Below are 18317 nucleotides of genomic sequence, written 5' to 3'. Positions count from 1 at the left end.
CCACCCACCTGCCTGATCCAACAAAGACCCCAGTCCCCAAACCCCCCTCCAGCTCCCCCCCACCAACCCTTGCCAAACCAAATACCACACCCCAATAGGTGCCACTTCCAGAAAGCAAGGTACGCCCACTGCAGGCCTCCCACAAATCCTTTCAGCCCCAGAAAACACTCAGAAACTGGCAACCAAAGAACAACAACCCAAAGGAAAAAAAAGGAAACTGAGCCAGAGAGCAAAACCCCCAGACCAATAAAACCAATATCTCCACCCCAAACACCCAACAAGCAAATGGAACACCCACCAACTACACCCCTGGCAAACAGATCAAGCACACACCAATCACACAGCAAGCCCCTGTCCACACCCGCACCCTACTCAAGCGGACATACACAGAGAAAGCCCTCCCTAGACAAACCCCACCACAACCCGCTCCAAAGCCACTCCAACACTCACACCCACACACTCTAGCACAGAACAAACAACCTCCCCCTCCCCCTACATCACCCAAGAGAACAGACCCAGAATGCAGGAAATTCAACAAGTCTGTCATAGGGTGTAGGCAACTCAGGAGAAGCCCCAACGTCAAGGGAGGAAGGTCCACTCGGGAGACAGCTCCACCCGCACAAAGCCAGGAACAACAGAAGGTAGCCCCCAGCAGAGCCAACACCACCGAAGAAGATGGTCAGAAGATCATGGTGCCACCTCTGGGAACTTCTCCTCCACAAACCGTTGAGCGGCCTGCCCGAGTGTAGCACCCTCAACCGTACAGGATATTGAAGAGAAAAAGGAATACTGCGTCGGACGAGACTGAAACAGAGAGGAGAAAACTTGCGCCGAGCCTGAGAAACCTCCGCCGAGTAATCCTGGAAGCAGAGGACCGGTTTATTGTTGTACAGCAGCTTCTTCCCCTGGCGCAGGGCTCTAAGGACTGCAATCTTATGGCAATAATTGAGCAGGCGGCAGATAACTACCCGCGGACGATCCACGCCATCCCTCTGGACCCCAGGCGATGTGCCCGTTCAATGAAGAGAGGGCTCAATTGCTGCGGAAGGGCCAAAGACTCCAGCAGCCACTTTTCCAAAAAGTCCCCCAGATCCGATTCCACCAACGACTCTCTGCACTGCGTCCTCAGTAGAGCTAACCCGCTGCTGTGTGTCCCGAACCTCCGAGGTCAAAGTGGCGAATCGTTGGTCCAGCGTATCAAGCTTGTCCAGGATGCGCTGCAGCTTGTCACCCAGGATGCCCTCCAGCGCGGCCTGTACCTCTGCAGTAACCTCTGCGACCCAGAGGGAGCTGGGAGTTTTGGGCGAGGCAGGCGCCACGTGAGCCGCCATCTTGGATTCAGGCTGCTTCCTGCGCTCGCGATCAGGCTTGGTTTGACGCGTGGCCATCCCCCAGAGAGCCGCGAAATCGCTCGTGGAACGCCCCACAGTACTCCCCTGCGCGCTGAAACCGGGAGCCGAGGTAATCAATGCCGGTTAAAGTTTAGCGTTGCAGCGGGCGTACCGGAGCCACGAGCCCGTCCTGCTCACAGCCCCATGCTTCCGCCGGAAGTCTCCCAGGACATAGCTTATATGTCTGTAGTTAGAACTATTTTAAAATAATCTAAATGCCAAAAAGGTGCCCCAGCTGACCAAATGAATACTAGATGGATTAAGTAATGATCCCCCCCTCCAATACCCCTTCCACCCCACAAAGATCTGAATGAAATGGTGCATACCTGTCTCTAGAACAGCAGCACCTGGCATGGGAAAGCCTAGTAGAGCAGCAAGCAGGTGTCTAGAGTAACCTGGTGGGCAGTGTAGTGAACCATAGAGAGGGGGATCCAGGCCCATATCCCACTCTAACCATTACATTTATTGTAGAAAGTATGAGGCCACCAAAACCCTACTATACTGCCTTATAGGTGCCATCTGGAGCAATAAGGGCTATTGAGGTAATAGACAGGTGGGTATAGGGGTACAATAGGTTTTGGAGAGCTCACCATAAATTATAAAGGGGTTATGGTGAGATGTACACCTGGCACCCTTATGTGAAGTTCACAGCAGTGCCCTCTAAGTTACCCCACTGCTCTGCTGGCAGGCCTGTGTGGCCAGTGTAGTGTAAATGGTGGCCCTGCCTACATTCAAATGGCTTGGGTTTGGACATTTAGAACTTGGACGCTTTTATGTTCAAAAATTGCAAAAAAAAGTTATGTGTCCTACGACTGGACATCTTGATGATCAAGACATCTAAATAGGCCATTTTTTTGAATAAAAAAGATGGATGTCTAGCAGTTTCAAAAATAGAAATTTCAGGATGTTTGGGAGCCATTAACAAAATATTGTAAAGAATGAATTTTTTTTTTTTCTTTTTGAACACACACGGCCAAGTGATGTTAAAGTGTAAAATGGTTTTTATTTTATATCGCACTTATTGTAAGTTTTAAAAAATGAATAAAGAATTTTTATTTTTTTTTAAACGGATGTTTTCAGCATCCAAGTTTTGAACGCACTTCTCAGGACGTCTAAATCGGAGTTAGATGCACTATCAAAATGTCCCTCTGTAGCTTTCTTTTTAAAACTATTTAGCCAATAAATTATATATACCCATCTATGGAACAGCTTTGATGGTTTTAAATTCAAAACTGTAATGGACATATTTTTGAATGAACAAGAGATTGGATACAGTTATGAGCACAACAACTGATGCTTCCAAGAAGGTACCAGGGTACGTTTCATGGAGCAGCAGTTATGACCCAAACAGCAATTACATAAAAACCTTCATTGTCTATTTTTTTCCATTAGTGGCCAAGTGTTAATGTTGGTATTGATGTGAAGCTATTTTTATTATCATGGGGGCACTTACTACCACCTAATTTTTAGGAGGTAAGGGCTCCTGCATTATCCGTTCATAAATTAGTTAGCATGCAATAACATAGATGTTCCTGTGTTAACCAGTTAGCACCCCCCCCCCTCAAAAAAACCTTCAAAAATTTAGTGCACGATAAGCACACACCACATTCAAGAACAAAGGACATCGTTGACAAGATTGAGAGAATCCTGGAAGGAGCAGAGACGGAAGAGACAGCAGTGATAGTCCACGTCGGGACGAACGATGTCACCAGGAGGGACTACAGCAAAAATGCACTGACTGAACAATTCAAGATCTTAGGAAGGAAACTGAAGATGAGGACCCAGAGGATAGCCTTCTCAGAGATCCTTCCAGTACCGAGGGCAGAAACGAAGAGGCAGACAGAGCTACAATCAATTAACGCATGGATGAGAAAATGGTGTGAGGAAGAGGGATTTCTCTTTGTGAGGAACTGGACAACGTTCTGGGGAAAGAACAAGCTTTTCAAGAATGATGGTCTACACCTGAGCAAGGCGGGAACTAGACAACTAGCAAATAACGTCAGAAGAGCGATAGAGCAAGCTTTAAACTAAGTAGTAGGGGAAAGCCGACAGTCGACCTGGTATCGACGGTTCGGGAAACAGTACCCAGTGAGGGTACTGAGGGGAAAGATTTTGGGGAAGACACAAGTGGCAAGCAACAGACTATGAACAAACAAGGGAGTCAGATGAAGCGAGAGGGGGAAAGGAGGAACATACTGAAAGGGGAAGACAAAACGGGACTGGATGATGAGAAAGAACAAGAGGAGGACAGTAGAAACACGCCACAAGGGGAAGGCAATAGGAATCTACCACAAAGAGAGGACAAAAGAGACAATACTCAGGAGTTGGCAGGCCAGGAAGGGGACAGAATGAAGCAGGAAATGCAAGGGAAAATAGAAAGGAAGGGAAAATGCCAGGACTTGAACTGCATGTATACTAATGCAAGGAGCCTAAAGAACAAAATGGGGGAACTAGAAGTCATGGCCAAAAATGAGAGACTAGACATCATAGGGATCACGGAAACATGGTGGAACGAGGAAAACAAATGGGACATAGTACTGCCAGGATACAAACTCTACCGAAAAGACAGGACTTACCAGAAGGGGGGAGGAATAGCACTATACATAAGGGATACCATTCACTCAACTACTGTGGACACAGCAGAGACAAATGCCCAACTGGAGTCATTGTGGATCAAAGTACCAGGAAGCAACGGATCTGAGATAAAGATGGGATTGTTCTACCGTCCACCTGGGCAAACTGAAGCTGAAGATACAGAAATGGTAGCCGAGCTGAGAAGGGAATGCAAGAACCCAAACACCATAGTTATGGGAGATTTCAACTACCCTGGGATAGACTGGTGTCTTGGAAATTCAAAATGTGCAAAGGAAATGGAGTTCCTGGAAGCAATCCAGGACTGCTTCATGGAACAACTAGTCGAGGCACCAACGAGAGGATCAGCGACTCTGGATCTGATCCTCAATGGGCTGAAAGGCCCCGCGAAGGATGTGGAGATCATAGGACCACTAGGAACCAGTGACCACAACATGATTCAGTTCAAAGTGCAAGTAGGAGTACCTATGGGAAAGAGAACCAAGGCAATAACATTTAACTTCAAGAAAGGGAACTATGATGCCATGAGACAAATGGTGAGAAAGAAGCTCAGAAACAGCTCCAAGGAAACTCGGACTGTGGAGCAAGCCTGGTCCCTATTCAAGGACACAGTAAACAAGGCGCAAAACCTATATATACCAAGATTTAGGAAAGGTTCCAAGAAAAATCAGACAAAGGACCCTGCATGGATAACCAGTGAAGTAAAGAAAGTGATAGGAGACAAGAAAAAATCATTTCGGAAGTGGAAAAAGGACAAAACTGAAGGAAACTGGAGAGAGCACAGGAAGCAACAAAAAGAATGTCACCGAGTAGTCAGGAAAGCCAAGAAAGAGTATGAGGAGAGACTGGCCAAGGAAGCAAGAAATTTCAAACCATTTTTCAGATATGTGAAAGGGAAACAGCCAGCGAGGGAGGAGGTGGGGCCCCTGGATGAGGGTGACCGGAAGGGAGTGGTGAAAGAGGAAAAGGAGGTGGCTGGTAGGCTAAACAAGTTCTTCTCGTCGGTCTTTACGATAGAGGACACATCCAGTGTGCCAGAACCGGAAAAAATCTTCAGGGGAGATCAAGAGGGGAAATTATCATGCATGGAGGTAAGCCTCGAAGACGTTCTTAGGCAGGTAGATAGATTAAGAACGGACAAGGCTCCGGGCCCAGACGGGATCCACCCGAGAATACTGAAAGAGCTCAGAGATGAAACAGCAGAGTTACTGCAGCATATTTGCAACCTGTCCTTGAAAACAGGGGTAATCCCGGAGGACTGGAAGATAGCGAATGTTACACCGATCTTCAAGAAGGGATTGAGAGGAGACCCGGGAAACTACAGACCGGTGAGCTTAACCTCCGTTCCAGGGAAGATGGTCGAATCAATGATCAGGGAAGGTATCAATGAGCATATAGAAAAAAATAATCTGATGAGATCGAGCCAGCATGGTTTCTGTAAAGGCCGATCATACCAGACAAATCTACTGCATTTCTTTGAGGGGATAAGTAAGCAATTGGACCAAGGTGACCCAGTAGACATTATATATCTAGATTTCCAAAAAGCCTTTGACAAGGTGCCCCATGAACGATTACTGAAGAAACTGTGGAGTCACGGGGTGGAAGGGGACGTGTACAGATGGATCAAAAATTGGCTGGCGGACAGGAAACAGAGGGTAGGAGTAAAGGGGCACTACTCTGACTGGATAGGGGTCACAAGTGGTGTTCCGCAAGGGTCAGTGCTGGGACCATTGCTGTTCAATATATTTATTAATGATCTAGAAATGGGGACAAAGTGCGAAGTTATCAAGTTCGCGGATGACACAAAACTCTCCAGCAGGGCCAGAACTGTTGAGGAATGCAAAGAATTGCAAAGCGACCTGAACAAGCTGAGTGAGTGGGCAAAAAAATGGCAGATGAGCTTCAATGTGGAGAAATGTAAGGTCTTGCACATAGGGAAGGGGAACTCCATGTACAGCTATACGATGGGAGGGAGGGTACTCGGGAAAGGCAGCCAGGAAAAAGATCTGGGGGTATTGGTAGATAACACAATGAAGCCGGCGGCACAATGTGCAGCGGCCTCAAAAAAAGCGAACAGAATGTTGGGCATTATCAAAAAAGGTATCACTACCAGAACAAAAGAAGTTATCCTGCCACTGTATCGAGCAATGGTGCGCCCACATCTGGAATACTGCGTCCAATACTGGTCGCCATACCTCAAGAAGGACATGGCAATACTCGAAAGGGTCCAGAGGAGGGCAACGAGGATGATAAAGGGTATGGAGAACCTTTCATATGCCGAACGGTTAGACAGGCTGGGGCTCTTTACCCTGGAGAAGCAGAGACTGAGAGGGGACATGATAGAAACTTATAAAATCATGAAAGGCATAGAGAAGGTGGAGAGGGACAGATTCTTTAGACTAGCAGGGACAACTAAAACAAGAGGTCATTCAGAAAAACTGAGAGGAGACAGATTCATAACGAATGCAAGGAGGTTCTTCTTCACTCAGAGGGTGGTGGACACCTGGAACGCGCTTCCCGGAGAGGTAATAAGACAGAGTACAATTCTGGGGTTCAAAAAGGGACTGGATGACTTCCTGGAAGCGAAGGGGATAACACGGTACAGATAGAGGTTTACCGTACAGGACATTGAGCGAATAGGGTATGGATATTTCAGGTTAGGTAGGGAACACTTTCAGGTCATGGACCTGGGGGGCCGCCGCGGGAGCGGACTGCCGGGCACGATGGACCCCTGGTCTGACCCGGCAGAGGCAACGCTTATGTTCTTATGTTCTTATGTTCTTATTCAAAAACTACTGGATGATGCTGCAGTCCATTCTGTGACGGTCCATTTTTTTGCCATGTTAGGCACACATATGGCTCGTGTTAGAGTAAAATAACTCTTGTGTGGATTATTAGAAAATGTGGTAATAAGATAACAAGGGAGAAAACTGATATCTCCCACTATTGATATTAGAGACCAAGCATGATTGGGACCAATATGAAAGGCACAGGTAGGTAATAAGTTAAAAATTCAGCTAAAAGAGTGGGGAGCTAATGTTGGTTTCAGTTTGGGAATTTAGATGCATATTTACCTAACAGTCCCCCCCCCCTTTATTAAACTGCGCTAGTAGGTTTTAGCGTATGGAGCCGCTCTGAATGCTCCACGCTGCTCCCAACACTCATAGAGTTCCTATGAGCGTTGGGACTAAAAACCACTAACGCGGTTTAGTAAAAGGGGGGAGTAAAATTATGATTTAGCTCACACCTATTCAGTAATATCTCAAGGTGACCTTCATTTAGGTATAGTAGGCATTTCCTTCTCTCTGGAACTTACATTCTAATGTGGGAATTCTATAATGGCTGTTTCCATTTGGGTACCCTGATGCAGCATAGAAAGTACCTATTCTAAATGGAATCAGATACCATTTATTAATTTTTTTAAATGTATATACTGTCTATATTTAGGTGGTTTCCATATAACTCTTTCTTCCATAAAATAGGAGCATCAAATATCGTATAATCCCAGGTACATATACTTATATAATTATCACTAACCCAGAATAATGCTACATAGCACTTGTGCTAATGTTTCAACAAAATCATTAAACAGCACCCATTTTCAATCATCGCGGTTTTCTAGGAGATGTTCACTTATTCATCTTAGTTCCAACAAATGCCATTATCCGTGCACTATCATAGTATATTTTAAGGAGGATAGTGTATGAATAATAAAAAATAAGAATGGATATTCTGGGTTTCCGTATAAAGCATACATAACATAAAAATCAACATTACAAAAAGATGAGTCTTCATGACATTTCTTGCCCATCTCCTTGTATTACCTGTACAAATAGAAATCTTTTCTTACATGAAAGCAGATACAAATAGCTGTGTTTACAACAGTTTTTTTAAATTTCAATCTGTCAGCACATAGGCGTAATTGTCCCATCAATGCGTTCCATATTTTAACACCTGCCACACAAAAAGCAGCTTATCACACTTTAGTTGATGTTTCAAGTAACATGGCATTTTCTGAACATAGTGCTCTACCGGGACAGTATAACCTCAGCAATTGCTTAAAATAGAAAAGCATTGGATGGTAAAGTATTTGATGAATAATCAAGATTGCTTTCTATTGGATTCTATTAGAGTATGACAAGGGGAAAAAATCTGTCCCCGTCACTGCCCCATCCCCGGCCCACCATCCCCTTTACCACCCCGTCACCGCCATTCCCTTCACCGCCCCGTCACCGTCGTCCTCTTGGCGCTATACTTTTAAACCTTCGGGCAGCTGCCATGCCAGTGCCAACAAGCAGGCCTGCCCCCGGAAGTAAATGAAGGGTTCCGGGGCTGGTCTGCTCATTGATGCGGCACAGTGGCTGCCTGACGATTTAAAAGTACAGTGCTGGGAGTAGGATGGGTGGGCAGGAACTGACCGGCAACCGCCAATCTGTGGGGAGATCACGGCCCCTATGGCCTCCCCTGTTCAGTTAGCATGTGGCAGTGTAGCTTCATTAATTGATTACTGCAAAAATGCCCCTCCACAGTAAAAAATAAAAACAATTTTCTAGCATATCTGCATATGATATGTGCAAGCTAACTCAGAACGTACCATAGGAAGCCTGAGCATGCTAATGCTTAAAGCAGCTTGGCAAAAGGACCCCTATATCACTTGTGCTATAATGGCATGCATATGTGCTACTTACTCAAATTTGCCACATTTCTGCATGCTGGGCACATATACAGTAACTGCAGGTGCACAGTTCTAGAATTGTTCTTCACGTTTCTACGTGAGGCCCAAGATCAGCAGAATTGGAGCCCTAGCTTCCCTGATTCTCAGCCCACTGCTCTAACCATTAGGCTATTCCTCCGTTCAGGAGGAGAGATCACAATTGGACCTACTGGATGAATCAATTTAGTTTTATGTACCATGATTTACTATGTACTCTGATGATATAATTAGACTCTTGGAAAAGATTATCATCAGGTTTCTGGCTATCTTGGGACTATGAATGATTGTTTTCACTACTACAACTGAACTGGAAATACATATGCAGTATTTTCCTCTTTCTCGTGGTTTACTGCATAGAGGACCACCTTTACTAAAGCAGGGTCTGATTTTTCAGTTACCATGCATTAATTAATTGCAGAAATAGCATGGCTATGCTAGCTGCTTTGGGTGCTCCTAACAGTTTGCCTTTTAGTGAATGCAGAAGAAATTTCATTGTTATGCATGAACTAAATAACTGATAACACTATAGGGCTCATAATCGAAACTTAAACATGTCTAAACACCCCCCCTCCTCCAAGTTAGCACTTGGATGACCTAAAGACAGGTCATCCAAGTGCCGACAATCAAACCTAATTTCTGGACATATCCAGGGACATTTTAGGCCTCTGAATGCTGCTGTGTGCCCAGAGTTGAAAGAAGTGTATCTGGAGGAGTGGTTAAGGCGGGATGTGGGCCAACCTAGACTTACCCCCTCTTCTATTAAACTGCGCTAGCAGTTTGTAGCACAGAGAGCTGCGCTGAATGTCACGCGCTGCTCCCAACGCTCATAGGAACTCTTATAAAATCATGTCTAAGAGCCACACTACTTGGAACCTACATTTTAGGTGCCATTTTTGGAATCGGGACCTTACTGCCTACAAAATAGGAGATGGTATGGGCTCATGCACTAATTTCTGTTAATAGCCATCTGCTAATGTAACATTAGCAGATGATCATTCATTTGTGAAATGGAAAATCAGCCATTTTCTAACTGGGCTATAAATGGCCTTAATGCATGGGATAGACCCACATAAAGGCATGCTAAGGCCACTTTTTAGCACAACTTAATAAAAAGGCCTCTTAGGGTGTAAATGCAAAGGGCATGCACTGAAAGTGAAACACGAGTAAGGCATGAGCATATCCAACATTTACATTTGTAACTTACAGAATACTCTGTTTCATGCTAAAGTACTGCATTTAGACCAGTAGCTGTGTCTAGATATAGGGGCATAGATGCCAACTCATGCTAGTATTCTATAATACAATCTGGGCACCCAGATGCCGTTATAGAATTATCACTCAGTGCGCTGAAGTAGGTGCCAAATTTGAGACATCCAGTTATAGAATTGCCCCCTTTGTGTATACTCATGAAAACACAAATGTCTATGCACTGTTTCAATACTTCCCCTCACCATGTCCCAAAAATACCTCTACTAAATGCAGCTATAAGTATTCCATGATACACATCTTTTACCTGTGCATAAGAACATAAGAATTGCCATAATGGGACAGACCAAAGGTCCATCAAGCCCAGTATCCTGTTTTCAACAGTGGCCAACCAAGGTCCCAAGTATCTACCAAGATCCCAAGTAGTAAAACAGATTTTATCCTGCTTGTCCTAGGAATAAGTAGTGGATTTCCACAAGCCATCTCACTAATGGCCTATGGACTTCTCTTTTAGGAAATTATCCAAGCCTTTTTAAAACCCCGCTAAGCTAACTGATTTCACTACATTCTCTGGCAATGAATTCCAGAGTTTAATTACACGTTGTGTGAAGAAATATTTTCTCTGGTTGGTTTTATGGGTAGAACACCATTTCACCCCTGGAAATAACTTTAAAAATTTCTCTGTGGAAGGGAAGTTAAGATGTAAAACTAAACGATTTCCAGGACACTGGCAAATAGACTCAAACTACGGCTGCCAGGAATTCTACTTCGGAAAATTCTAAACTATTAGACTACAGATACCATAGTTACTGTCTAGCAACCAATTTATTTTTATACCACTCTGCCAAAGCATTGCTTCATGTTATTTTCTAACCTGTCATTTCATCAATTCCCTTGTTGCTTCAGTTCTAACAAATTATGATATGTTGCTTTAATCAGAGTATGCAAAGCCATACCATCTAATATAATAAAACGCTAGGCAGCGCATGCGCACTCCCACCGCGTGGGTCCATTTTCCGTGAGCTGTAGCGACCCATAGGAAGTGCGCATGCGCGGCTTACGGTTCTTTGAAAGACGCAGCGGTGGCTACTCTCACGATCCCCGCCTGCGTCGGACTTTCGACGCAGGTGGGGATCATGAGAGGAGCCACCGCCGCGTCTTTCAACTAAAAAAAAAAAATACGGCAAGGCGGATGTCGGCCGCGGCGGCTGTCGGCGGCTGCAGGCCGCGGCAGCTGTAGCCCGCCGCGGCCGAGCACGGAGATGGGCCGAAGTTTTTTTCAACTTCTCAAAGACGCTGCAGCGGCGGAAAAGGCGGAGAAGGCGGCGATCGTGAGAGGAGCCGCCGGGTAGTTACACTGCTGGGGGCTCGGGCTGTTAGTTCCGTGCAGGCTCCTCTCGCGGTAAATAGAGGGAGAGGGAATGCTGCGGCTGCTGGACAGGGAAGTAGGGAAGGAGATAGGAAGAAAGACACAGGGACAGGGGCAGGGAGAGAGACAGAAAGACAGACAGACAAAGGGGGCCAGGGAGGGAGACAGAAAGAAAGACAGCGGGAGGAAGAGAGACAGAAAGAAAAAGACAGGGGTATGGAGAGAAACAGAAAGAAAGACAGACATATATTCTACACCAGGGGGAGGAAGGGAGACCAAAAGAAAAGAAGAAAGACACAGGGACAGGGAGAGACACAGAAAGACAGACAGACAAAGGAGGCCAGGGACAGAGACAGACAGAAAGAAAGACAGCAGGACAGAGAGAGAGAGACGGAAATAAAGACAGACAGACAGACATATATTCTAGCACCCGTTAATGTAACGGGCTAAAATACTAGTTACTGGATAATTTGATTGCATTTTTCATGTTTCCAGCTTTGTGTTTCATTGGCGTGTCTCAGTTCACACTAGTCTGCAATGACTAGGGTTACCAGGCGTCCGGATTTCCCTCCTTTTGAGAACATGTCCAGGGGTCCAGACAGCTATTCAAAACCAGGCACTTTGTTCAGGTTTTGAAAAGCCTCCTCAAATTGTGTCGGGTAGGGAGGAAGTCTGCGCATGTGCAGCTGCCACACGATGACATCATGCGTGCATTCAAGTGACATCATCATGTGGCAGCCACGCACACGCGAACTTCCTCCCTGCCCGCCAAGAGCAGGCAGTGAGGGGCGGGGCTAGGACGGAACTGGGGACGGATTTAGGGCGGAACTGGGTGAGCCTGGAGGCGGGTTTAGGGGATCCGGATTTTCCGATTGGAAAATCTGGCAACCCTAGCAATGACTGTTCATTGCTTGCCTATGTAGTGTACCACTTTCAAGTTTCAAGTTTAATGAGGTTTTGATTAATCGCTTAATCATAATTCTAAGCCAGCGATGGCGAACCTATGGCACGCGTGCCAACTGTGGCACGCGAAGGCCTTGCAGCTGGCACGCGGTAAGGTCCGTAATTAAGATATGCGGCGCGGCAGGAGGCGAGTGTGCCTGTGTCTGCTTTGCTGCTCACCTGGCAACAGGGCCGGACTGGCCATTGGGAGGACCGGGCATTGTCCTGGTGGGCCGCGGCCTATCCTCCTGTGCTGGCTGCAGTCCTGTGAGTGGATGTTTAGCCTGCCTGTCTTCCCCTTAGTATCCTATGAGCCAGGCAGTGTGTGAGAGGGAAGTGGGGGGAGGAAGAGAAGCTTCACACTGAGTCTGTCACAGGAACTCAGTGAGGCTGTAGTGTGACTCCACATGTGACATCTGTAATCAGGAACAGTTCCTAGTGCTCCCATGCTAGAGAGGTGAGGATATGGATCTTCTTTCCCCCTCCTTCCATGTCCCATCTTCTCTCCCTCCCTCCCCCATGTCACATCTTCTTGTGTGTTGGCTTTTGCACTCCTTACTTATTAGTGGCTGGCCGTGCTTCTCAAGTGTGCTTCTGCATTTTAGCCCTGCCCCTGGACTTCAATGGGCGGGGCCTGCGTGAGGTCATGTGATTGGGCTGCTCAACCTAAAATGCCCGGGCCTATTTTTTGTCCCAGTCCGGCCCTGCCTGGCAATGTGTTCCTCGCGGCTGCCTGAACCGCCGCGGGGCTGTGAGAAGCAAAGTCTCACTCCCCGCCTCCGCCTCTAAACCCGCCCAGGTACTCGCCTACAGCACCGAGCATTCTCCTGTCACGCCCTCCCACCCTAGCGGGAGACTTGAGGAGAACAGGAGACGCAATCTGCATTCTACATCATTTATTATTAGGTAAACTTCTACTTTGCCCTACCTGTGCTGCCTAAGTTTAATTGGACCAATAATACTAATGTTAATTATAAACTTGCCTGGGCTCCTTTTTAAAAACCTATTAAATTATCTGGCTATTTGTCTAGGTGTCCAGGTTAGGGTTGCACAAGTCCGGTTTTCACCCGGACAGTATATTTTTTGACCAAAACGGATGTCTACAATTAGTAAAATTCCCCAATCACATATTTTTTTATGGGGACGGATTTGTATACAGCACTTCATTAGATTTTTTTTATTATACAAATTTTATCTTTTTGTATGAAGTCTTGAACAAAGAAAATGAGAAAATTGCATGTTTTTGAAAAAGACCTTGAGAGTGGACAGCTAAAATATTTTCCCAACCTAAAAATACATTTGGATAATTCTACATTTGTGGACAGTCATAAAAAACACCAGAAAATCCACAAAGCATATTCCACCATTGTAGCCGAAGCAAAGGAGAATTTTAGTAAAAGATTTTCTCAGTTCCATAAGATGGAGACAACCCTTTCATTTATAACTTCCCCCGAAAAGTCCACATTTGAAGATCTTGATCTTTCCTGCTTACAGTGGTTGGATATTCAAAATTTGGAAATGGAGCTACTGGAATTTCAAGAAAGCTCTATCTGGAAAAGTAAATTCAATGACCTGCGTGCGGCTCTTGAACGTATTGAGTGTGAAAGGGTGACAAATGAAATCACTGCTAGCAGTTCTGAAAATGAAATCCTAAAAGCGTGGAATTCTCTGCCAGACAATTTTAAGTCCATGAAAGCACTTGGGATTGCTCTTCTTACTTTGTTTGGGTCATCCTATGCTTGTGAGCAGCTGTTTTCGGCTTTGAATCATATAAAATCTGATGCTAGAAACAGATTAACGGATGACATGAGTGCTGCATGTGTTGCTCTGAAATCAACGCACTATGAGCCAAGGATTGACAAGTTATCAGCATGCAACAACAAAAATCACATTAATTTTTTTTCAGAGCATGCCCAATGCATATGTTTACATGAAGCAGTGTTTTCAGTTTGCAGTTAAGACACTTTCTAAGTTATTTAAATATTATAATAATAATAATAACTTTATTCTTATATACCGCCAACAATCTTGCGACTTCTAGGCGGTTTACAATGAAGAGAAACTGTACAGACAGCGAATTACAGAGTATAGCATTGAACATCAAGTGATAGTAACAGGAGAGTTACAGGGCTGTGTATTACATGGTTTCACAATGAGTAGCATTATACAGTCGACGATATTCAGAGCATAAGTAGGAGAAGAGAAAGGAGATTGCGCTTTGAGTTACAAAGGTGCAAGGCTGCGAAGGTGAAAAAGATAACATAAGATGTTGATGAGAAGTAAGTTGTTAACTTGGTACATTTGAACGAAGGACGGGCACCAGTGGGAAAAACTGGTAACAATTAAAGATAGAAATTTTGGCAGAAGAGGGTAGACGGACTCCATGGGATGGGAGGAGGCTCCGATTTTAGGGGAGAAGTCTGGTTAGGTTATAAATTTCTTAAACAATGTGGTTTTTAGTTCTTTCCTAAAGATACTATATGATTCTCTGGCGGCATAAGTGAAGTAGCCTGTCCAAGTTTGCAGTCTACCTGCTTGGAATTTGAATGTTCTATCAAAGAAGGTGCGATATCTACAGCCTATGATATTTGGGTAGGTAAAGAGGTTACGGTTTCTGGTAGGCCTAATAGAGGAGTGGAATTTGAAATGAGGTAGTAGGTAGCTGGGGGCCAGTCCCCAGATTAGTTTATAGCAGAGGCAGGAGAATTTGAATAGAATTCGTGCTTCAATTGGTAACCAATGAAGGAGTTTGTAGAATGGACTAACATGATCGCTCTTCTTTAGTCCGAATATTAGACGGATGGCCGTATTTTGAACTATTCTCAGTTTTCTCACATTTTTTTTAGATATTCCCAAGTAGACAATGTTACAGTAGTCCAGGGTGGATAAAATCAGTGATTGTACCAATATTCTGAAGGATAGCGGGTCGAAGTATTTTTTAATGGTTTTCAGTTTCCAAAGGATGAAGAAGCATTTTTTAGTCACCGAGTTTATGTGCTCGGTCAGGGACAGGTGGGTATCCAGGGTGACTCCCAGTTCTCAAAAAGACAGTTGTTGCATAGAAGTTTTTGGACCCCTGTAAGATTACAAAAATTAGATCGTTCTAAGTCAAATAGATGCTGGCACTGTCATGCTCTTCTTTTGTCCCTTGATACTTAGCTTCTGGAAATCTATATGGGGACATATTACTCTGATTCTGGAGTCTGCGGTTCCGCTGTCATATGATGTGGTAATCTGTCGGGTGTTATTATCTCCTACACCTCTAGTAGACAGACATAAAAATAGATTATTGGGTATTATGATGGGGTAGCCATCCAAATGATTACCAAAAATTGGAAAAACTGTGACTGATTAAATTTTACTTTTTGGTGGCATTCGTTATGTTTATGTTACAGATACAAAAAAATGTTTTTTGAGCAAGGTGGTAACAAATGGTTTAAACTAATTTTATTGATTCAATTGACTAATTTTATTGATTCAGATTGAATGGTGTTTCATTATATTTCTGGTTATAATTTGCACATTCAGGGAGGGAGAGGGGAAGGGAGGGAGACAGTATATTGGGATTGTTATCTGAAAAATATGGAACTAATACTGTTTGATTTTCTTGATTACATTGAAATAGAGAGGGGGTGAAAATATTTTTTATTTGATTGAAAGATGTAAGTGCTGTTTTTCAAATATTCTGTAAGTATTCCTAAATGCATTGTTTTAAGTTTGAAAATGAATAAAGATTTATTTTTTAAACAAAGAAAAGACAGTATCTGGATACTTTCTCTTTAAAAATTGCTCAAGGAGAAGATACTTGTATAGATTTGTACCTCCATTTAGGAGGATACTTTTGTAGTATTGTAGGTATTATTGGCTTCTCTAGCCTAATCTCACCTCCTCCAAAAGCAGGTACAATTATGTGCATTAAGATACAACAATGTGCCCACTTTTACGTATACTCAGGTTGGGTAATTTTAAAAAAGCCCCTTTAGCTCTGTAGACATCCATTTACAATGAAATTGAATACATGCTATATTCTGTCTTATAACTATAGGCTGAGCACCCGACGCAGTATTTAGATACGACTAGAAAAATCTATTATACGTTTTAGATTCACACTTTGATTTCTCATTGCAGGAGCTGACTTGTGAAGATCAGGTGTGCCTACAAGTATTTAAGAAGAAAAATTAAACTATACTGAATACTACATCATAAAACATTGTTGTTGTTTTGTATTATAAAAGCAATTTGGCCTTGTTATGAAGCATTTTGTACAACTCTATTATTTTGTAAATGGAGATAAAAAAAATTAAGGCAACTAAAAACTGCAGCATATAATGTTTTGATTTTGGATGCCATGGTTAATAGAAAAGTTATTTCGCTAATCAAGGGGTTCATTTATTAAGCTGAGGCAAAAAAGTGGCATTAGCGTGAGTTTATCCCATGTGCTAATGCCATTTTTACCAAAGATGTAAATATGGCTTGTTTGTATTTTTTCTATTAATGGCCTTGTACAAATGTTATAAACTATTTAGTATTTCTGCTATTCCATTGAGAAACTACCATAAGACCCGCCAAAATGTTTCTCATCCAACTATCTTTTTCAGCTAACTCTTTCCCTTTTTTTTCTTTCTTTTATTTACTAAGTGGAAAAATATCCTCAGACTTATAGCATCTCCACCATTAGGTGTTAAAATCCAATTTTATGGTCACTCTTAGTTGTAATCATTGGCTTTTAACCACCAGCCACCCACTTTATTTTTATTTATTTCTATTTTTTAATCTTCTTTTATATAGATTTTTCTCTATTCATTCCTTTTCCAAACTCCTAGTAAAACTTAAATACTTCCTTTTCTTTAAAAATATCAGTCTCTTAATCAATTGTTATTCTCTTTCTTTTTTTTTTTACTTTATACTTTATTGATTTTTGTTACTAAAAAATAACAAAATACAGGAAAATAAACAATGCCATTTATTAAAATAAATCTAATCAGGAAAAAATAGACATCAATTCCTTCCAGTCCACATTAATGGAGCCAAATACTACTACACTGTAGTCATAAACAAAGTAAAAATAGAGTATTCCTGGCAGGCAAAATAGGCCTCAATCGGGAAGGCTTGTGTTAACAGTCCACTTTATCAACGTTCATTCCTATGTTTAGGTCTTATGATATTTCATACGAGAAACACTTGCTGAAAAATCATACACTTCTAAACTTTAAATGTCATCCAAATTCATCAGCATCAGAACTTATCTGAGATATTCAGCTTTCAGCTTACAAGTAGTGACCATTCGCAGCCGCTTTCTTCACAGGTAACCAGTAATCACAGTGCATAAGTCGCTTCACTGAATACCAACGCGGCCAGCGTTTTGTGATCCAAAAATCTTTTTTTTACCGTTGCTTCAGGGTATCTTGTTTTAGGACAGTTGTCTTTCTTCACTTCAGACCTACAGCCTTTCTCATACAAATATTGCCATTAGAGAAGGGAAAGGGACTCGTATACTGCCTTTTTGTAGTTATACAGCCACACTCAAAGTGGTTTACATAGAGGTATTCTAAGCATTTTTCCTATCTGTCCCAGTGGGCTCACAATAGATCTAATGTACCTGGGTACAATGGAAGATTAAGGCCCAAATTCTAAAACCAGCTCCTAAAACTTACCTATTCAGTGAACAAGACCCCTAAGGGCCCCCCCAATTTTCATTACTCTTCGCCCCCCCCTAATTCGCCCCCTGCTCTTCTCCTCCTCCATGATAGCTTCTCTATTCCCGACCTCCCCCAATCTCCCCCCTCCTCTATCAAGTTCGGTTAAAATTTGTTATATAGCTGATAAATTGTTGTAAATCTGCTGTCAACGCGGATCCTAATCTAACTGATGTAAACCGCCTAGAACTCGCCGGGTATGGCGGTATATAAGAATAAAATTATTATTATTATAAAGTTAGGCATCTATTTTGGAAGCGCTCAACTAGATAGACACCTATCTAAATTGAATAAAAAGCTTAATTGAGCTTTTTAATCGGCACTAATTGAAACTTAGGCGCCTATCAAGAAAGCGCGATTCTGTAACAAGGCGCCTCTAAAAATTTAGGTGGCCTTCAAAAAAAATA

At 43.3% G+C, this 18317-nt stretch overlaps 1 protein-coding gene across 1 annotated transcript in view; it reads left to right on the top strand.

Annotated features, from left to right (window-relative positions):
* RBP2 (retinol binding protein 2) overlaps positions 1–17026 on the top strand; it is a 51547-nt gene extending 34521 nt beyond the window's left edge. Inside the window, exon 4 of the mRNA XM_033959518.1 lies at positions 16343–17026. Coding sequence (XP_033815409.1) covers positions 16343–16396 — 54 coding nt within the window. The 3' untranslated portion in view covers positions 16397–17026. The remainder of the gene's footprint in view (positions 1–16342) is intronic.
* Positions 17027–18317: the final 1291 nt, after the last annotated feature.

This window comes from Geotrypetes seraphini, chromosome 9 (assembly GCF_902459505.1).
Source record: "Geotrypetes seraphini chromosome 9, aGeoSer1.1, whole genome shotgun sequence".
In the NCBI taxonomy this organism is placed as follows: Eukaryota; Metazoa; Chordata; class Amphibia; order Gymnophiona; family Dermophiidae; genus Geotrypetes; species Geotrypetes seraphini.
The sequence above is the reverse complement of the archived record's forward strand: the minus strand, read 5'-3'. Positions and strand labels throughout refer to the sequence as shown.